Source organism: Falco punctatus (genome assembly GCF_963210335.1).
Source record: "Falco punctatus genome assembly, chromosome: 9".
NCBI classification, from domain to species: domain Eukaryota; kingdom Metazoa; phylum Chordata; class Aves; order Falconiformes; family Falconidae; genus Falco; species Falco punctatus.
Window position 1 is genome coordinate 40,520,169 of NC_137589.1, and position 22,822 is coordinate 40,542,990.

The 22,822-nt window shown below is 38.1% G+C and overlaps 1 protein-coding gene across 1 annotated transcript in view; it reads right to left on the reverse strand.

The window, feature by feature from the left end:
* Positions 1 to 22,822, reverse strand: part of TM9SF3 (transmembrane 9 superfamily member 3) — a 50,932-nt gene that overhangs the window by 12,598 nt on the left and 15,512 nt on the right. The window contains exons 3-9 of the mRNA XM_080400803.1: positions 20,308 to 20,430; positions 15,649 to 15,809; positions 12,797 to 12,874; positions 11,702 to 11,833; positions 11,014 to 11,180; positions 8,147 to 8,241; positions 6,092 to 6,222 (exon numbers count right to left, since the gene is read on the reverse strand). Coding sequence (XP_080256929.1) covers positions 6,092 to 6,222; positions 8,147 to 8,241; positions 11,014 to 11,180; positions 11,702 to 11,833; positions 12,797 to 12,874; positions 15,649 to 15,809; positions 20,308 to 20,430 — 887 coding nt within the window. The remainder of the gene's footprint in view (positions 1 to 6,091; positions 6,223 to 8,146; positions 8,242 to 11,013; positions 11,181 to 11,701; positions 11,834 to 12,796; positions 12,875 to 15,648; positions 15,810 to 20,307; positions 20,431 to 22,822) is intronic.

A 22,822-nucleotide genomic window follows, 5' to 3' on the forward strand; every position in this document is an offset into this window, starting at 1 on the left:
GAAAAAAGGCAGTCAGTAGCATTTCAGTTCTAGTGACACCAACCAACAGCTGAATGACTTCAAATCAGGTGGGCAAGGAAAAGGCCCAGCTTGTTCCAGCAGGGCTTGGCTGTTATGTTGTCCAGGAGACTGACTCAGCAGCAGCTTTGAAATCGAGAAGTTTTATCTGCATATAACAATCTGAGACAGACCAAGGTTCCTTGAATAATGGCATCAGTAAGCACTGCCAACCTGTCCGCAGTACACTTGTAATCAGCATCTGTCAGAAAATCTGAGTGGTTTCATTACCAGATCAGTCAAAGCATGACTGATAATGGTGCAACATCTTCCATTCTATTAACCACCTGGCTGAAAACTGAACTGATCTCAGACAGAACAGCTAGCTTCTTCAGTGAGATCTAGTAAGCAGCGTTAGGTGAAGTCAACATTTTGTTAAACAAACTGTCTTAATGCTATGCTGAGGACAGCTGTATTGAAGTACATTTTTTTTTGTTTTTTCCTGGAGCTATTCAGGAGTCTAAAAGTTACCTGAGATGATTCTGCAGTGCAAAGGAGGCCCAACTAAGCAAGCAAGGATGGACCATAGTGCAGGCTCAGGAACGCCTCCCACTTCCACCTGGATCTGATAAGCTGCCCAAGCTGGTAAAACTGTTCTGTTCTGCCTTCTGAGATAACCTCACCCTGGTGACGCCAACCTGATGGTCTTATTAGTAGGGTGACCAACACAACTGGTACTGGTTAGAACCAGCACACACTGTGCTGACCTCAGCAGCATCTTCTGTCTTGCTTTCACTTGCTGGCTGACTCCAAGGTAGTCTGCCTGCTCGGACTGATGTTTGCTGCAAATAGCTTTCTTCATTCTTGACAGTAATAGCCTACTCTGGCTGTGAGAGATGACTAAAGATTAGTCAGCTTTTCCAGCTTCTGCCTCTTCAGGCATGTTCTTAAATTTCAGTTCTGAGGTGAGGTGAAGACACTGCCTCCCTCCCAAGCTGAACAGGTAGTGCCTGGCGCCGCTGATGGCAAGGGCAGTGATGATCTAAACCTAGAGTTTAAACCCAAAATGAAGCAAACACAGGGCACTGGGGTACACAAGTGTCTTAACTGAAAAAGGGATGAAGTTACGAGTTTTCTGCCTCAAATGTTTCAGAGAATGAGATCATAATGGTGAAAGCAGCTTAGGCACCTACTGGCCTCCATTTCACCATCACAAATGCCAAGAGGTAACAAAGGCAGGATCAACACAGGTATGTGCTCTGCCCTCCTGCAGAAGCACCGCCCTACAGAGGTTACTGGTAATGTACTGCAAATCCCAAGCCCTTGTAACAGCTGTTGCGTGACAGGCTGAGATAAAGTTAGGTCTTGGTGAGCCTTGTAAGTATTACTGTAGCATCAACCAAGAGAAATTCAGAAAACAGTTTTAGCCACCACTTCAGAAAACACAAATTATACAAACAGGCAGATCTACTACACCTATAAACCCAGTTTTCAATCAAGCAAACAAGCACACATTCTCCATCATCCGTATTACTGACAACAAATTACAAGTTTTGCTACCAAGCCAGTACATTAAATCATACCTATTTCATTTTGACTGTTGCATTTTTGTTATACAAAATATCTTATTTATACATGAGCATCTGATTTAGTTTGTGGGGTTTAGTTGCCGCAGAAGAGACTGTCAACCTCACCAAGCCTGCACTCTTTCCAACCCCTTTCTGGTTTGTTTTGATGGGAAAAAAATATTCCACTGCCCTTGATTGAACGTGTAGAATTCAGTTTTCCTTATTTGAAAGGAAACATTGTCAAGAGGGATATAATTTATGTTCTAGTGCCATGTGTTTCATATTTTCTGACAACTGTACATTAAACTTCATTCAAAGGTGATAATTAAAAATTTTATGAGCATATCTAATATTGAACAGCTACTGGCAGGCTATGGTGCCTTGACTGCTTAATGCACAAGGGAGAAAAGCAATAAAAATTAACTGTCAAAGCAGCAGCTTGATCTTTCCTGTCAGCTACCAAAACGGCACACTCAGTCATGAGGCTCTCCCCCCCGCAGAGAGGTTACCGAATCTGTACAGTGACACTTTCCTGCACATCATCAGGCCAAACATTATATAGAACAAGAAAAGAATAGAAGGCTTCAAAATAAAGTGTTATTCAATTGATTGCAACTAAGTAGTTAATCTAGGGTACTGCTTTGGGTAATCAAGTGAACTGCTGAAAATTTAGGCTATTTTCAGCAAAAATGAGGGTTTTGACCAAGGGTTCCACAGTCACTTCCAAGCAATCTAAGAAAGCACACAGCTGAATATATATTTAACTAGATATTTTTTTTATTTTTAGCCAGGTGTATTTCCTTTTCTAGTTCAAGGCATGAAAACCTTTGGCACTACCAGATCCTCCTCCTTCAGTGGCAGCCAATACTCATATCAAATTAAAACTGTCAGGGATGGCTGCAGCCTGGATTAAGCTATCTGTTGGAGGAAACACTTTTTTCTAGTTTAAACAAGGTATAAAATATGCAAACACTAGGGTCACAATCCCAAGAGAAATTCAGTGTGTGCAACCTTATTTAATTAAATCATTAAAAATGCATAATGGAAACGTTAGCCGTACAGGAACCTAGTGCTCAAAACAAAAAAAAAATGGTACATCTTAAACAGTTTAATAGTAGCTGCATGGATTCTGCAGTCAGAATGTTACATCAGTCATAGCAGCCTTAATGGAAAACTTTAAATTATATATTGTGACACAGAATAATGCAAGCAGTCACAACTTATGAAATGCCAGAATTAAGATGGTCCCTTGAAATTAGATCCTGCTGTATCCCATAGAAATTCTGCATTACTTAGTAAATTATTTCTGCACAGAACTATCACCATGCTCCTCAAACATGTATGGATAGGTCACTTGCCATTATTTAAAATTCTTATTGATTGCTCCATGCTCCATTTTCTGCACATAATTCTAACACAACAAAATACTAAGATGATTGATAAATATGCTGAAAAGACAAACAAACATCAACAGAATGTAAGCCAAGGTGTACAACACCTTCAGAACTCCTCTATGTTCACCAGTAACAGGATATAATAAACAAATTACCCAAAAAGATCAAATATGGGCTCCAAAAGAACAAAGAATTTAATAGTACCCACTGCATTTCTATAAAAGTAAAGAGATGAGAAAAAAACACCCCAGACTTCTGTATCTCCTTAAGATGCTTGGGGAGTTGAAAGCTTTAAACCATTAAGTTTTAAAAAGCTCTCACATTTGAATAAAATCTGTCACATACTTTGTTGCATTTTGATGGGAAGGGCAGCTGAAAGATATCCCAGGGGAAAGCATAAGCCTTTGTTCAGCCTCACGGTGTACTTCACTACAGAAGGTTTGTCACAGTGTCGGTGAGGTGGCTTGCATGTATACCCAAAGGGCCAAAGACTCAGTCCCAAGAGTGAAGGCTGGTTTCAGAAACAAGCTTTGGATCTTCCCAGTCCCTGCCACATCTTCGAGGAGATCCCAGACACCGTGAATGAGTTATACAAGGGGAACGAAGCTTTGAAGTGACAGTGAGTTGTATGAAGGTCCTGAGGAGACCAATCCATTTGAGCATTTCAAGACAAAGTGCAGAAAAGCAGACACCCAGGTAGATGAAAGAGGCACCAACTGTGCGTTAGCTCAGATGTCTTAGCTCTGACACTATCAGCTGCCCTTGCCTACATTCCATAGAAAAACCTGCCTGGAGGAAGGAATTACATCACAAAGAGGAGACTACCTAGCGGGACCCTGGGAAGCAGCAATGCCAAACGGGCAAAGCACAGGATGTCACATTCAAGCATCGTCTCTGAGCGACCTTTTAGCTGAGAGACTTCTTTTCGGTGACTCGGAATCTGCTTTTTCTTTATTTAGAGTAGTCAAGAAGAGGTGGTAATTCTTGCCAGTGATTTAAATCAAGGAGGGTGGTTTCAAGGCATGCCAGGGTAAAGGAAGTAATATCTGTTCTAGTACATTTAGATGGTAGAGGTTTTATTTCCCCAATAAAGCAGCAGCAGCAAGTTTGCACTAGAGAATTCTGGAAGCTTCTCTACACTGAAAACCAAGGTGGAAAAACACAAAGGTATCTTACCCATAAAGCCAGAAGGGCTTCCCAGGGACTTCTGGGAAGTCTAACCTGAAGCATAACATGGTAATTTCAAACAATTTTCATTTCCTCTACAAACCAGCTTCATTAGTTGATCTGAAGTCATTGGAGCGTTGCTTATTCTGATGAAGTTTCCAATTCATAACCTGCTCCTACTAAAAATCTGCTAACTCCACTGAAGTTTTATTGCCACAGTCATAATGATTCAAACACTTTCATAAAACCTTGAGATCATTAAAATCACTGTGTATAAAGAGTGCTAACATCCTGATTAAGCGAACCCTGAAGATTTATATTCCCATTTGCTTTTAAATGTACATGTTTCCACGATCTTCAAATACAAGTTGAGCAGATTTACAAGACAAACTTCAGCACAGGTGGAATTCCCTTCCTTCAGCATTCCTGACCTCCAAAGGGGAATACAAGCGAGAAATGTGATATCATAAATGCTTGCTCAGCAGTAAAACAGAGCCTCTTTGCACATATCAAAGATCAACGTTGTAAATTTTTATGACAGTATTGTATAGGGCTGCTAGCTTAGGGAAGAAAAAGCAATACAATATTCCTTTGGGGCACTGACTGACTAATACAAACATATCCATACGCAGAATTTCAGTCTAATGTCTTGAAGAAGAAAACCAGAAAAATTAAGCAAACACATTCAGCTTGATATCATATTTAGCAGTTTTATAACAACGAATTTAATGTAAAAAGTTGGTATTTGTGCATGCATTGAAAACGCTGCTGATAAGGAGGTGATGAGAACTAGCAACATACATTGAAAGTAATGACTCCTCCATCAGTCAGAAACTACTAAAAGCCTTTGCCTGAAACTGAAAACTGTCTCTCTTTTTATTACCATTTATGATTTCTATCACATTGATTCAGTAAAAATGTGTTCTTAAGAAGTATCTTCAGTCACATACTGAATTTGATTATATCCCAAACAATACAATATATAAGGCAGAACTTGTGATACTAAGCTTCATTTCTTGGTAGATTTAGACTAAGAATAAATCCAAGGCTACTCAAACATGTCTGAATAGACTGAACAATTTAACATTTAACAAAAACTGATACGCAAAGAAGGAAGCTATAAAATGGTAAATCCCAGGATTTGCTACAGATATTGAAAGAAAACAAGCCTTCCGGTATTAAGATGTTTTTTTAAGTTAACAGTGCTACGGCACGAAATTAGGAAAAGCAATTTTATGGTGCATATTTTAAAAAAAATTGCCCTCAAGTAATTCCCCTTGCAAGCTTAAACAGAAATTCTGCCAAAATGCCAAGTGATTATTTCTTACATTGTATTCACAGGGTTATTTGAGGTTGCTTGAAAGGGCCAACAAACAACAAACAAAATGCTGACAAAAGCCACAAGAAACAAGAAAAGTCATCATGATTAAATGAGAAAGTAATCCAACCAGCATTGTTTCTCAAGTGACACAGTTAATACCCAGACACAAGACTATAACTAGATACTAAATACCAGTTCACAAAGCAAAAACAGTGATTCATTTTCATAAAGCCAGACCTCCTCAGGATGTCTCATCTCATATTGTTGCTTGATCTTTTATTTCCATTTTTTCTGCTTCACTGCAATGATTAGGAAGTAGTTTTCATTTGGGATCTCTTTATATTGCATTTTAGCTTATAACCAGTTTGCATTGGCCATCCAGAAGATTCAAGTTGCTAACTTCTCATGTCATTTTAACAGTAAGCTTAAACACAAAGCAGAAGTGTCATTTCAAGCAGAGAGAAGACCTTTGTTGGCATCCACCAGCTGTTGCTTAAAATGAGTTATACTTGAAGCACCTTAGACCCCTCCCAGAATACATATCTAACTAGGAAGCTAACACTATGATTCACAAGTGTATTTAGACTAAAACGCAGTTTCCTGTGCCTACAGTGGTGTTTAAGTTCTCCAGTAAAACGACTCACCATGGTTCCAAACGGTATAGCTCTTGAAGCATGATAATAGATGGCTATGAAGTTAATGAAGAAGGCAGTTCCACACACCATTGCTGGAATAAGGAAGGCTCCAATGAACATCTGCTTTATCCATCGCCTTCCTGTAAGAAGAAACATTTCAATGGAACTGGTGAGGTACAATGTCTTTTGTTTAAAAAGCTATTGCCAAGCTCTCCAGAATCTAGGTGTTAGACAACTTCTCCCCACAAAAGGTGAAAGAAGTAAGTAACAACATACTACATCAATACATGAGCCAAGAGTCAACTAACAGTTTCATGTGATCCTGGCAACTTACAAGATGCAGCACATTAATCAATTCATTAGGCCAGGTAAAAAGACAGGAGAAGGGATACAGCATGAGAATATTCCAGCTGGAGAACAGCATATGCTGACTAAGCTGCCCAAAGAAACTGGGGTATGAAACATAAGTGTGCATGTAAGCTGCAGATTAGCAGAGTCAGAGAGAGCAGAGCTGGCCCTGCACACAGCCTGCTCACACCCTGAGAACACGGGAGAGCTCAGCTCTGCTCCCGGGACAACAGCACTGCAGCTGCCTTCAGGCAGCACCTGCTCCACGCCGCCTGGACCCAACTATGCTGACTCCATACATTCAGGATGCATTAAGGAACTGGCTATCCCTGGTATAAAGCAAAATTCCACACATTTAACATACAGCAAAATGGAACTCGGGCATCTTCAGCAGCAGCAAAGATAGAAGGAAAGCGATTTCTAAACCCCAGGCATAATGGGAACCGCAACACTTGTTAGCAGCTATTACTACATTCAGAGCTCCCTGAGCAGCCCAGAAAAAATCCCTTGGGCGATACTTTAAGAATTGTCACTGTCTGTATTCCCTTTACTTTCTATGCTCTTAAATATAGTCTGTATTTAAATTTAATACACCATAGATGCATCTGTAATATGCACCAAATAAAAAAAGTCAGAAAACTAGCATATGCTTTTCAAGACATCGTATGTATTTTCACTACGAGCCAACACAATCAGCATCACATGGTTTGATACATTTGATCTGTAAAAAGAAATGCAAATCGCTCAACTATATAGCACAGTACATTTTAGAACAGCAACCCTAATTTACCCAGATCTGTTTTTCTACACATCGCTAGGTTTATATACAAGCCACATGAAAAGAAACACCTAACCTCCAAACACCATAGATCAGAGTGCATTCTGAGACTGAATACTGACAAGCAGGTTGTGTTAAAAAGACAGATTTTCTTTTGCTAACTTACCAGATTTTTTTTTCCTAAAGCACTATAGAAGAGAAGATAATAGATATAGATTAATCTTTTATTGCAGCATAGGGAATGGAGGAAGCTAGTGGACTGCAAGGATGTCATAACTCAGAGGAACCGTGGGGAGCACTTGAAGACAGCCTGTCCAAATCTGTTACATCAATTTTATTGGGCTACTTCTCTCCACTGATACCCATTTTGAATTTGCTAAGCATAGAGTACAGTCTAGAAAGTAGAATAACCTTCTTTAAAAGATGCTATAAACAGTTTTCCACATCAACAATTAATGGTCTAGTAAGTACTGTATACTCATCCTTTCTGTGTTAGTAGACCTAACGCCCCCAGTACCTACAGAGGAGGGCTATGCAGGAGTCTCTGGAGAAAATGACATAAGGTGTTTCACAGCACGTTACGGAACAGGGAGAGACTATGATACTCTCTGAGTGCCATGAGCCAAACAATTATATACAAGAGTGTAACAAGCAATCCATAAGATACAACTGTTAGTAGTTCTTTAGCTCTTACAACTTTAAAATTAACTAAAGACCTCAGCTATCTTTACCGAGAAAATGCAGCCAATACCAACTAGGAAATAATATGAAAGTTAAATACATGCAAATTTTTTCCTGTTTATTAAGAATTTAATGGATTCCATCTGAATTAACTAACTACATGAGGACCTTTCTATATTAGTGCAAATCAGAAAATAATGATTTCTCCACTTAACGTAACAATATAATGAAAATGCTCAAACATGAAAACAATTTACCTCCTTGTCTAGCATAAAGGCTTCCTCCAAAATATCCATTCACTGGTGATGTTGCAGCATAAACAAATATAGCTGTACTAAGCATTGATCCTCTCCTACAAGAAGTGATTTTTTGGTAAATGAAAGAGAGAAGAAAATAGTATTAGAGCAAAATATTACAGTAAAATATGTGCATTTAGCAGCACAAGTTATTTAACATTTTTATATAATGTAAAAATTTAAAAGTGCTTAAATTGTAAAATCTGCGTACGAATGTGAACTGTTTATATCCAAAGCTTCGACCAAGTCTAATTCAGTCGGGGGGTTTGGGGGGTGGGTGAGGGGGAAGAGTTCTGACATACTACATTCTTTCCTAACATGCATTTATTTTCACTGGAGTACAAAAATCACACCTCCAATCAAAACACTGTGACATTTGGATGTGTGCACCTTGTGTATAAAGAACCAAATTATTTATGTGACATACATTGTGTAAGACTCAACTACTACAGAAAAAAGGTCCTCTTTACTTAATATAAAGGCCAGTATTAACAAAAATAATCTAAGGTTGTAAATGATGTTTCTGCCATCCCTCAGAAATTAACTTTTAAGATCGAAAGCATTAATTACAGAAATTTACAGAAAATTAGAAAACCTGACTTAAAAGCTATAAATAGTATAATGAAGCCACAAATCAGCATGGAGTAGTCCAATCAGAAGAGTTTAGTAATTTTTAAATTATCACCTCATTAAATGCTGGGAGTACTCATTTTGGCATAATTTTTTCCTGAAATTTTACAGGCAAAGCTAATAATTTTAAATTACAAAAGCCATCTCCAAATACATTTTTAAAAATCATGTCTAAGAATAGCAAGATAAACTGATATCCATGAATAGAGCTGTTTCCCATGTCCTGCTGCTACTCTTCAACAGCAAAAAGCAGCAGGTTTTCAGCCAGCTAGCTGTACTTTCTTCAAATTAGCTGTTCTGAGAGATTCCAGATGTTGGCATTTCAGCTTTTGATGAACCATTACTGGATGCCTGCCCTACTCAAAGAAGTAATCTTCAGTACAACCGGCTTCCATGACTGCACGAATTGAACTAAGCAAATATACCTGCTGGTCACACACACTAAAGGACTGTTAGGCTAACATTTGCTTCTTAAAAAAAATCAGCAATGGTTCCATTTTAGAAAGCTACTGGTTAGACAAAAACCAATTTTAACATTTGTCCTAACTTAAGACAATTTAGAAACATGTGCAGACCCCCAGAAGACCAGGCACAGCCTGAAATAACACATGTAAGTCCAGGCTACCTGTAAAATGACCAGCAGGTGTTCCTCTAAAATTATTGACCGGCAGATGTTCCTCTGAAATTACCTCAAAACTTCCTGTTCTTGAGCTTACTCCCTTGTGATTCAAACATTCTAATGTAAAAGCTTCTTAATCCACAAACCAGTATCAATAAATTAATAGCTGACACGACCACATTTTGCTGAGAGACTTTTAGCCCATACCAGCTGCACGATCCCTAAGAGTTTTAGCAGAGCTGAAGAACACTGACAGGCAATCATTCTCGTGATTCTGGTTTACAGCTTTTTTCACTCACATCATTATTTTCCTAAACGGCAGAACTGCCTGCACCAGATTTGGTCAACTGTTCCGTTACACACCCAGAATTAAATTAACTTTGAAAGTGATATAAAGGCCTACTGCAATAAAAGACTAAGTGTACATATATTTTTAAAAATTACTGTTCTGATGCATTTTACAATTGCCATTACTAATTTACAGCTTCTCTACAGTGCACAACATTCTGAATGGTTTCATTCCTTCCCATAAAGGATTGACATGCTGTACAATTAAAAATGCGTACATCAGTCTAGCCAGAAGTGTAACCATGGGGCAAAAGGGGGCAAACGCACCACACGAAAAATGAAAATATGCCAAGATACTAGTACTATGGAGTGGCTTGTTAAACACACCGTTAAAAGGCATTTAAACTCAAAACCAGGAGTTCTCTCTAGTGGCACATTAGAAGTATTACAACTTGTTAAAATCAATAGTAACGGGAAAATAGAACAGAGATATGAAATTTTAGTCACCGCTTAAAACAAAGCGCTTGTTTAAAAAAAAAAAAAAAAAAATCAAGATTCCCCACAGTACCCAAAATACAATCACTACAGAAACAGATTAAGTCCATCCAGGACATCAAAAATCTCAAACACATAAAAGGTAAAGGAAGAGAACTAGGTGAACTGTTAAGTGGTGTGTTAAATTTAAACTTAAGTAGTATTTATTTGTTTCAAATGAATTCTTTCCAGTCAGGACCACAGCCCACCTATTGCTGGAGGTTTTACAGGCAACAAAGGCAGAGCACCTGTTCAAAAGAACTGAAGAAATTAAATCTCCATCCCTGAGAAGACTTGTGGATAAGATTGGCTTAATGCGTTGTCAGCAGTAAATAGGACCATTCACAACACAGCACGCTCCTACCAGTCTTTACCAGACACAGCCGGGAAAATAAGGTAAGAAATACAGTAACTGTCACTCCAGATGAAACAAGGGAATGAAATATGTACCTTTCAACATTTACTTCCCATATAATCTACCCATGACGCTGCAGAACAAACTAGTTGCATAATAAATCATGTGAAAAGCAAGCATTACAAGCCTTAAATTAGGGGAGACCAACTCACATGGTAAGAGTAGGACAAAGGTTCGTTACAACTTAAAAGAGCCCTTATGAACACTAAAACTGATCTGAAGATAAACACTAAAGACACTCAAAAACACTTCTTTTTCCAGGCCAGTTCGAACATTCATTTTTGCAATTATTTTATTCATTTAAGCATTTGCATGAATAAGGCATGGCGCAATTATACTTACTCTGTGTATAGATCTTCTATCATTGCAACAACAATGACTATAAGAGACACAGCAAAAATTTGACAGCCAGAACCAATAAGCGATGAAAATATTAGCGGATGACTGGATGGTCTAAAAACATCTCCATGGACCTGCTTCCACCCATACTCATCACCTAGATCTCTGTCCTAGGAACAACAACAAAAAAGTTTTAAGTCTAGTCATGACAATTAACAGCAAACACACATGCTAGGCATGTATTAAAGGTCTGATTTATTAAAGAAACTTCAGATACAAGTATGTCTTCTCTCCTGAGTGCATCAAATATAGGAGAAAAGTTTACTTTTCAGATGCTTAGGAAGACAAGAAAAATTACTATCTGAATATCATGCAGTAAAATCTATCAGATTCCCTCCTTGTCCCTAAAATCCTCTGGAGTGCTTAGGACTACACACAGGCTTCTGTTACACACTCAGAACGGACCTCGTTCAACCTAAGTGTAGATATGAACATTAATGCAGTGACTACAGACAGAATTCTGGGTTGCAACTTAGGACCATGTTACAAAGAAAACTAGTAACACTTTCAAGACACACTTAAGGCAGTTTCCTGTCCAACTGAAGAAAGCCAGAGCTGCTAACACAATGAACATACAGAGAAAACAATAACCCTTAAAAAAAGATTTTAGAAGTGTGAATGCAGATCTTACCATATCATCCATTTCTTCCTCCTTGCTGTATCTCGCATAATCTTTTCGCAAAGTTCTCATTAATATCATAGACACTAGGCCAACCAGAAAGATCACCATCATAAAAGAATTGAAAATTGAAAACCAGTGAATCTACAAAAAGAAAACACATCCCTAAGATTTAGAACCGTAAAAGTGTTTCAAATTTGTTCCAATACGGATAAATGGTTGCTTAGCAGGACAGCTTGTCAGCACTAACCAAGTAGCAACAAACCCATGTTGTAAGTAATACTAAATTTGTGGGAAGTCCTACCAAAACTGGCCTGTGGAACACCCTATGTAAAGCTTTTCAACAGCCAAGCTGGCTCATAATGAGGCTATCACAGCTCTGTTAAGCACCAGCAAAGTTCAAACTGGCTGTGTGTGCTCCCTTCGTAAAGGAAAGGCAACGTGACACACGGCTGCCTGCCTAGAGAAGTGGCTTCAGCAGTAAAAGAGATACTCACAGCCACAAAGCTAAAGGAACCATCACTTTGCACAAAACCAAAATGAGCAGCAGCATTATTTTGCCTCTGACAAGCACATCTTCTGGTTTACACCAAGGTCCAAACAGAATCCCAAACCCCTAATTTCAGAAAGTGCTATAGCTGAGTATACTACCCTTAAAGAGATTACAGCCACAGGTTTAAACAATCACAACTAATACTGCCAACCGGTTTAGGCTGATGCTTTTTGGTTTGCATTTACTTCAGTAAAAAGTGGACATATGACTAACTGCAGTTATTCAACTTACAAGTCGTATGGTTGTGCCCCTGAAACTTTTCCCTTCCAATCATGGGAATATGTTTTCTTGAACTGTGTTGTATTTGCTGCAGGCTTGAAGCTTGCCTGCACATTTACTGAAGCACTCTAAAAAACTGGAGCCATCCTATTAGAGCAACAGAACTAACAGTCTGTTCTAGAAACAGTTGTAGACCTGTCTGTTTCATTGTCCCAGAACACCTGGAACATCAAAAAAATTCAAAGATGTCATCCAAAAATTCCATGACATCTTCCAAACTAAAGCAATCATTTTGAAGGGAATTTTTTGTAAAGTTGTCTTAGAACAATACATACTCTGTGCTGAAAGAAAGATGGGTCAAGATACTTGTCAAATCGGTCCTCAAACTTCACATCTGATTTCTTCCATTTCACCTAAAGAGAGAAAAATGTACACTTGAAAAGCTCATTATAATATGTTCAGCTAATAGTCACATGCAGAAACCCAGAACACTTTAAAAATCATCCACTTCAGATGTTTTCTTCAATATGAACCTAGGTTTTGGCAAAAACAACGGACTGATCTCTACAAAGACTGTTATCTACAGGTCAGACATAGAATGAACATCAGCCACCTTGCTTCATGGATCTAATCTTGCCTGTCCTTATGTTTAAGAAGGAAGAACCAGCCTTACGCTGCCTCAGCTCTCACTGTCTCCACAAGGCTAACCAAAGATGCAAACTTCTAGTTGTCAAATACAACAAACCTTTATCCTGATTATAGAAGGAACTCAAAAAGATACTCACTGAAGGTGCAAAAACCAAAATCCAAATGACCCTGTTCTTCAGGTTTGTCAAAAAATAGTTCAAAGATGATCTTTTTTTCCCTACAGTAGATACCTGCAGGGGTATACATTTGAAAAATCTTCCCAAATTTGCTCAAGATTTCAGAACAAAGTTTAAAGAAAAGAAGCATGTTTAAACATGCTAGAAAGCAGTGGAATTTTTCTAAAGATTTTTTTTTTCCTTTTCTGACAGCACACTCCCTTTTGTCAACACTTCCATGCACTGTGTTGCATGAAAAGAGGCTTGTGGAAAACGTTATCACTGTTCATTGAGTGATGACACTCCCCTCTACTTCTGCACTCCGAATGGCAGCTGAGATCTTGTTTTGCTGCCATGCACTGAGACTTGCATTAAGTGAAATCAATTGTACCTAAATTCCCTGAGTACAATGCCCAGGAAAAAAAGATGTGGTCTAGCAGAAGTGAGGGAAAAGAAGATATAAGAGCAGATTTAAAACAGATTCTAATAAGAAAGAAAAGGGCATAAACTGAGATACAAGCTGGCTGGAAGGGAACTGGATAAAAGGGATCAAGCTGGACTCTAAAAGACATTAAAATTTTAAAAGCTACAAGCTAAAAGCTGCAGCCTAAAATCTGTAAGACCACAGCATTCAGCAATCTAGACGCTTCAATTGCCAATAAAATAACTCTGAAACCTGCTGCAAAAGTATGTGTTTATGGCCACACTACTGCAGGGTTACTGCATACTACTGCTATCAGTTACTATACTAGCTGCACAGAGGACTGCTTTCAATTTGGAAGATTTAATTATACTAATGGAATATATGGTGCCAAGTATTTTTCAGAATTTTTGCAAGATTGTTTTCATTTTAATTTTTAAATGTAATTTCAGAAACAAAACACGAATCTCCACTGAATTTTTTTCAAAGGCATGCCAAGTTCAGGAAGTAATCAGGATTTTTAATGATCTTAAAATAAATGCAGCCCCCTTGTGCGTATCTTTTTAAAATACATTACACCTATATATCAGGAACTATCCTTTCCAACATATGTTCTCTTATTCAGTATAGAAGAAAGCATATAAATGCAGATTTAATACCCTTATAGGCCTAGCACTCACCACAGTCCCGAGACAGATTAAAAGCCCCAAGACTGAAGTATTACTCACTTTGAGGTATGATATTAATGTTCTTCAGTTCAAATTACAACCTTCTTCAAGATTAGTAGCTCAGAGCATTAATAGCTTTCCACACTGTTTTAGGCACGCTTCTCATTAGAGCATCAGCCACCAAGAAACCACCACTGCTTATAATAAAACCACCAGAGACAATCTGTGAATTAAACACCACACACGTGCCAGCCCAGCAATTGCCCAGTGGTGCCAACAGAATTGGATAGTTAAGTCTTGAGCTTTGTACACTAAAAAGTATTTCAAGAGAACATCTAATGGTACTGTCATTACTGGCAGCTACATAGCCCTGTCTACCTCAAAATTCACAGAGCAAATGGACTTCACGATGCTGGCAGAACTTGATGAAGTAGAAAATTTCAAAATTTCTACGATCAATTTTGCAGTAGAGATAGGGAGAATAGTGTAAATGCAATTCTAGAAAGCACATATAAAAAACAATTACTTGCATTTCAAACCATACAACTTCATCAGGCAAAGACAAACGTAATAGAAGCAAGATTTTATTTCAGAGGATATTCTTATGCTGACACCTACTGTTAACACACTGTAGAAAAGCCAGCACTGAAGAACCAGTTTCAGTAAACAAATGTGGTGAACGTGAGAAGTGAACCATTACAGAATTAAGTAGCATCAAATAAAAAAAGGAGGAAAATGGAAAAATTTAATTTGTTACCTCAGATCAGCAAATTTTGTTTACTCATTACCTTTTAGCATAGCACTTCAATATAACAGCAGAGGGCCTCAGAGAAAACCTTACTATTAATATTATATAAATAAGACAAATATCTACTGCTTGCAAAGTACGAAGGCAAAGTACAATGCATTTTGGTCCTAGCTCAGAACCCGTTTAAATCTGTGATGCAAATGTCAGAGCTCTAAACGTTACAAAATGCGTACCTACTGGGGAGTCCTCTACACTTCTAGTCTCCATACTTTTGGAGACATCTTTCTTTCCCAACAACACACTTTTCTGCAGATTACAGAAGCTTCAGTTTGTTTGAAGTGTTTCAAAAATCATCATTTTACATTTATTCTTAATAACCCTATCAAGGTTTTTCAGTAATGGAAAAAAACATACTGGAAGGAGTGAAGATGCATCTTCCTCTAATATAGCCTGATGTATCAATATATAGTTGTAGGTATACAAGTACCTATCTTTGAGCTACTGCACCATGTAGAATTTCTTACAGATGCATCACCAAATTACTTACTGAATACGACATCTGGATTTTTGTGTTTGGTACCAGTTTCACCTTTCCTTCACTGGTCAGATTGACATCTACAATTCTATTTCCATTGTAACCGATTTCAAGTTTTTTGTAAGTCCAAAGGTAATAATCTTCTCCATTTTCATCTGCTTCTCCAACAATACCTGCATAGGAAACAAGTGTAAGCGTCTATTACAGGTGTGCTTTTCAAATAGTCTGTAATTATTTTTTTTTAAATATGCATTACAAAAGTTTTGCCAGCTAATAAAGCAACATAACTACAGTAAAGAGAACACAGCAGACCTTATGCTCTTCTTTTCAACTCTAATACCTGGATTACATCTTCAATCCACAGGTATAATGCAAGAAGCATTTTGTAATGGCATTAGAAGAAAAAAGCATGCAGCTACAAACACTACAGAAGAAACAGAAGACACAACAGTTCCTCTAGTTTTATTTGGAATTCTTACCAGATAAATAACTAACTGAATACAGATTTAATTTCCATGAACAGAACTTAGCTAAGACCTCTGTATTTCCCCATCTCCCATCCATCCCTAATTTTTCTTCTTCTTAAAAACTTTACTTTCATTCTGTATTTCTCATTAGTTGACTCCCCAACACATACTTCTTGCTCTCATTTGCACACAAGCTTCCAATGTTTGCCAAGAATTACAGTTTTGACTACTCTCTTTGTTACTTTCACTGAAAAATTCAGAAAGTTATAGTTTACTTGGAGATTTTTATTACCTCCCATATGGAAAGCTGCTCAGATGCTCCTGGAGCATCAGAACTCAATTGAACTCAACACTAGCTATGATTAAGTTCTTACTTTTCAATAAATTACTGCAAAATGTCTGATCTACTACAGAAAAATTCAAGAGAATGTACTCCACTTGGGGGGGGGGGGGGGGCGGGGCGGAGAAAAAGGCAAGTCTAGCAGTCACCAAGCTCACAGGTTATAAGCGTGACCTTTAATGTCAAAAGCATCCCACCAAAGATCACATACAAGATGGAAAGCCACAATAAAAGCACCACTCAAGACACAAAAGGTGGGGTGGGTGGGGGGAAGAACAAGTAGGTGAAGGACATGGAACAGGTTATCATGAAGCAGCAGGTACATGAAGGAATGGAACTTGTGCACTACCTGTGCTTTCAATTTTCAAGGTGGTATATTTCTGTCACGTTTCTTACTCACGCTCATCTGTCTGGATTGCCTTGTATATGCCATCCACATGAAACTGGTGCCAGTTTGTGCCTATGCCATACAGCCTAGCACCTGGCATATCATCTGTTCCCATGGTACTACTCAAAACCATCACAATACAGACCTCTAAACTACCTAAAGGACATCCTGATCATCACTACCTGAAGGAGTGAACTAGTGGTGCTCCATATACTTAGGGAGATGTCCTGAAACAGTCAAACCTAGCCCCTCCGCTGTGGGATGGCAATTCAGGGAAAAATAGAGAATGGAATCATTTTATCTGAATGCCCTTAAAAAAAACCTTGTTGCCTTTTTCAGGTCAGAAAATAAAAGTGTACACCTTCCAAAGCCCTCAAACAGCAGTGTGAAGTCATTATCCTTAGTTATCAGCAGTTAAGAAAAGTTATTTTATGCCTAGCCTTTTCTGAAACTAGATTACTCCTTACTGGATATTTTGAGATCTTCCTAAGGAGAGTTGCAAATATTAATGGTTGTGTGTATGACTTTGACATCAGTAAGCCTTACCAAGGTGGAAAACCATGAAGAACATAGACATGAACTTAACTAAAGTTTGCCAGGAGACAGCAGGAGTGCCACATATCCATCTGGATGAGCCCAGAGAAGTGAGTGGTCTGCTTTAAGAACAGAATTAAACAGAAGTTGCCTAGAGTTCTCAGCAAATATTGACACCATCTGAATCCTTTTCCTTTAAACTCTTCAGACTACTTAACTTGTTTTGGTAGCACAAAAAAAAGGACTCTATCCACTTATATTTAGGGAACAAAATTTTGGTTTAATCTGGCTACAAGACACAAATCAACAATAAAAAAAATAGTGGACTGGGTGATACAGTACATAAAATACATGCTGGCTAGCAGCGTTATCAGGAAAGGCAACCCAGCTGAAGTGGATCACCATGACAGCCTTCACATAGCAACAAAAAAGCCATTTCAGCACAAGATATTTTTAATGCAAGCTGAGGGTAACCAGTTCTGGATGCTACCTGAATAAAACAAAAAAAACTCCTCAGTAATCAGAGTATGTCAGAGATGCCATCATAATTACTAAAGTTCTTACCGCCATGTATTTTAACCAGTCCTAATGTTTTTCATCACAGTTACTGACATTAACAGCTATGTAATGACACTCAATCAAGCAAAAGATACTAGTTTTCTTAGTATCTCTGCCACCACATTATGTGGTACTAGGCAAAAATCTATACAACAGAGTCAACAATAAGCTGGAGGAGCCATGTGTACGGTATCACTCATGCCACATTCATAACAGAAATCTTTATAATAAAAACTGTTCAGTGAGCAGTAAATCTCGGAGCTTTAAGTTTGAGGCAGCACTCAGAGCCTGCAATATTCCTATAGTTTAACAGAGACCCAGCAAAACCAGAATTCGTGCAGATAAGCTATTATTCACTTTTCTAAACTGTACTTGGAACACAAAGGTCAGAAAGACTTGCAGGTAAACACTTCTAACCAGTTCAGATGGATTCACTCTTTTCTCAGCCCCCCAACAAGAACTGCTTATTTTTTTGGAATAAAACCAGGCTAATACTGATTGACCAATCTGCGGCCCTGCTAGTTTTACCTGGCCCCCGGGAGACACAGACCGCTTGCTTTCACACCTGATGTCAGACTGTACCCTTGCATAATATTACCAGTAATTATGATGCTGCACTCGTCTATTAAGTATTACCACTTGCGGTCCTGGTTCCAAACAACTATCAAAACCAGCTTCTTAATATCATATGAAGATAATACCTAGATTCTACATGTTCATTAGCTGTAGCATACTGGAATGACTTCTTGTGCATACAAAGCATATTACTGAAGAACATTAAAAACACTGGAATCACAGTAAAACAGATTTTTCAGCTGAGAGCATAAAATGTAGTCAGTGTGTAGAAGATTTAGTAAGTATATCTGCTCTTTGATATTTGAGGAGAAAAAAAAAATGTTCTCAATTAAGATCAGAAAAATGAGTTCTAAAAGAGAAAGTCCCAAGATTTGCTAGCCACACAGGACTCCAAAGAAGCCAGCTTAGCATCCATCACCCTTGGGCAGTCTAAAGCCTACACAGCTGTCACTAGCGTAGGAAAACCATTCACTGATCTTTTGCTGAAGGGCCAAAAGCATAAAAAAAATATTATAGCAACAACTGTCACTCATGCATGCTTTTGAAAAGCAAACTGCACAAGAAGTATAGTACAGGCCACACACATTAATTAGGGTCTACTGCAAGCCCTGCCACAGAGCTGTAACACATGCTAAGCTAATCTGCTGGAAAGAATGAATACAATATAGGAGTACTCCTGTCAGGCATTATAATGTTATCTCTTAAAAACAGATACATTTTAAAAAAACAAGAACCTTTTTGACTAACAGATAAGTAATAGATCCATAAATAAATATATAAAGTACCGACATTTCTGGCTGGGACCCATGTTTATTAGATAGCTACTTTATAAAATCAATTAGAATTATAAGAGTGAGCGAAAAAATCACCCTCTGTCAGAACGAATAAATGATGGGTAGCATTATTCAGCATACTACCTATCAAAAGACTTTTGTCATGTGGCTTGAACTGTGTGTTTGTAGGTGGTGTGGGATTTTGTTTATTTTGGACAATTTTACCTCTTTCATGGAACACAGGCAACAAAGACCTTACCTTAAAGCGTTCTGTGGTGCTTTTCATTTCCCTTCAGTTTATATCTACAACAGGGAGGTTAGTGCTTGGGGAGTTTGGTTGATTGCTACACCAGTGCAAAGCACAATCTGCAGAGCACTCTTTGCTAGGTATGTGATCACAGTTTACAAGGGAGTAACAAAAACCAGAGAGCTTAGGAGACAACGGCAATAAGAACACATAATTTTTTTGTTCAAGACACAAGCACTCCTAAGCCCAGATTAGTAATACTCAGCAAGAACAATTAAGAACTGTATAAGCACAAGTAAAATAAACCTTCACATAATCACTGACTGCACATGCAAAACTGTTAAAAGCCACTAAATTACCATAAAAGTAAATCAAACAGCGCTTGCATTAGTAATAAACACAAAAACTAGCAAAATATAGTTTAGATATTTGAAGAATTTTATGACAGCTGTTATTCATGACATTAACACAGACCTTATATCATACCTATCTAATTACCACTCAATCAAACATTTAAGAGAATTCAATCCCAGTAACTTGGTATTATTAAATCATTGCTTGAGAAACAAAACAGCTTTTCACTGATTTTTGTAATTCACTAGTACAAGCCATATTACTCTTCTTCCAATATAATAATTCTTCAACTTATTTGTATTATTTGATTACATAAATTCTACATACTTGTGAGATTCCAATAACGAAGCTTAGTCATTTACTGTCTTCATGGCACCCACTAGCACAGAACTCCTGTAGTTGTAATCAAGTTTTTTATGCATAATATCACTTACCCCATATTGGCAAGTCATCAATATACATCTGGTACCAATAGTGATTTTTGATAGCGTACACAAATGCATCTCTTCTTCCTTTGTCCAGGTCAATTTCACAGTAAGTAGTCTGCATTACATCATCTGCAAAAAATTAAAGCACTTAACAATTAACGAGCTGGCTCCAAGCAAAGGCAAACCAAGCAAATGGAGCAATGGACACTGCTGGAGTCTTTAACCCCTCTCGGCTACCCTCAAGTAGGTAACAAAAGAAAGCATTGAAAAAGGAACCATTAAAGCAACTGCATGACTGTGTTTGTAATACTGCCCTTCCACATGCAGAAGCTTTCCCACAGACTGGATAAGGAAAGGTTTCAAAATATCGTTTTGCTACTTCACCCACACTAAATTAAGATCCGTTAGCTGATGGCAGTTTTACCTGGACAGACTGTGAGACCTCTTTACTCTAACAAGGGGTATGAAATTGTTCTCTCTACATTTTAGTATAATCGGGCTCACTGACTAGGGATACTGTTTGCAAAAACTAAAACCTTTTAAAGTTCTCAGCAATTTTCAAGAAACTACCATAATGAAGAAACAAAGCAATTGGGGTAAAGGCAGAAAAAAAGATGGGCAGAAGATAAAACCAGGAGTAACATAAAGAATACACAAGAGGCTACATTTGGAAATAAAATAAATTCACCTTTGAGCCAGAAAGCTGTTTTTCCCCCACCTACAATCCACAAGTAATGTAGTTAGCAGCCATTCTTTCACATCCCAATTTCCTCCCCTAATGTTTCCTTTTCAAGTGAAAAAAGACAAAAGGGCTCATATGTACAGGAATTCAGGCAGCAACAGATTTAGAGACAAAAATCCTCCATCCACTACTTAGTAAATATTTTCACTCTGCAAATAGTGAAGCAAAGCGAACATAAATCATTCTAGCTCCCCCTCTTTCCTCTTTTTGTCATCTCTGAAATCGAGGACCCATTTCTAGCAGATAAAATTAATCTGTGCCCCAGGAACAGCTCTAATCTGCATCTAAATTCAGCTTACTTTCTCCTACACACTAACCGCAATATAAAGCTTTATTAGAAAATAAAATCACCTGCACACAAAAAGCACCAGCAAGTAGACTATTTCCAACACAAACCATTATTTCTCTGATAAAACAATCTGTCAAAATGTAAATATGCACAGTTTGTCCGGTCAGGAAAACTGAAGCACAGCCCGGTGAAGCAAGACAGCAAGAAACCAGCCACGAGCAGTCTTGCATAGTTGCAGTGATTTCCTACAGCCCTGGAGAAGACGGTGCCCCTGGCTATTCTGGAGTGAATCCGTCTCTTTCTCCTCTTTCTTATGAAAACTTCAGTATTTTCTATTTGTTTCTTCCAAGACCTAACAAGTGCACTCTAAGCTTCATTTTTTTACTGATAACACACATTTTTCAGACTGCCTTACTAGGCAATAAAACTTTCACTTGGGAAAAAAAGTGTGTCACAAAACCACTCATGTCAACAAGTGTCCCCAAGAAGACTTTTAGACCATGGATTCTATGTTCAGGACCCATACTGGGACATTCAGGAGAGGGAAGCCATTAAGGCACCACAGCTGAAACACACACATACAAATCCAGGCCTCACTTTGCATTTATGCCTCTACTGAGCTGGATCCTATATGTTTAGGACTGTTGATTAAAAAAAAAAACAAAAAAACCCCACGCCTCTGTTCAGCACTTTTAAACAGATTTTTTGGAGTCATCTTAACATTATTTAAAAGAAAAGAAAAAATCAGAAACCCTGTCTTCTTGATTTGTTGCTAAGTAGGGATGAATTCTTTCCAAAATACTTTATTGTCACTCTCTAGCAGTTTCATGCTATACTCAAATAAAAGATTAACACTAATGTTAATTTTTTTAACTCACAAAGGACTGCTCAACACAGAGGTCAAATGAAAATATACTGTGATTTACAGTAAGGGTAAAAGAGAGACTGGTGGGGGCCGTGAAATGAAGCACTACCTGGTTGCAGGTGGCTCTCCCCAGACTGGTTCACCCACACCCCCAGCGGCACCCGCACAGCTGAAGGACAGCATGGGGACAGGAGCAAGTGCTACTAGCGAAATAAAAGTCACATGAACTACAAGCGCTCTTTTTAGAGACCTTTCCCATTTTGTAGCCTGAATACAGAAGCCTTTGTTTGCAGTTATTAACCAAGACAAATTCAGTAATAGATTGTAATCTAATACCAAATTACTCCATGGGCTTTCAGACTCCTGGAATTTGCCAATTTTTATTTTTTTTTTTTTTTTTTCACACTAACTGAAACAAGCCATTCTGCACCTAATACTCTATGATGTAAACAGTGGGTTTTGCTGCTGTAAAACCAACCAAACCAAACAACCAACCCAAACTACCAAAACCAAAACAACAACAAACAAAAGACTTTGAAATACCATTTGAAGCAAAATGACTGCACTGGCATCTAACCAGGCAGCAGATAGCCACATGCCACCAAAAAAACTCTTCATCCATTTT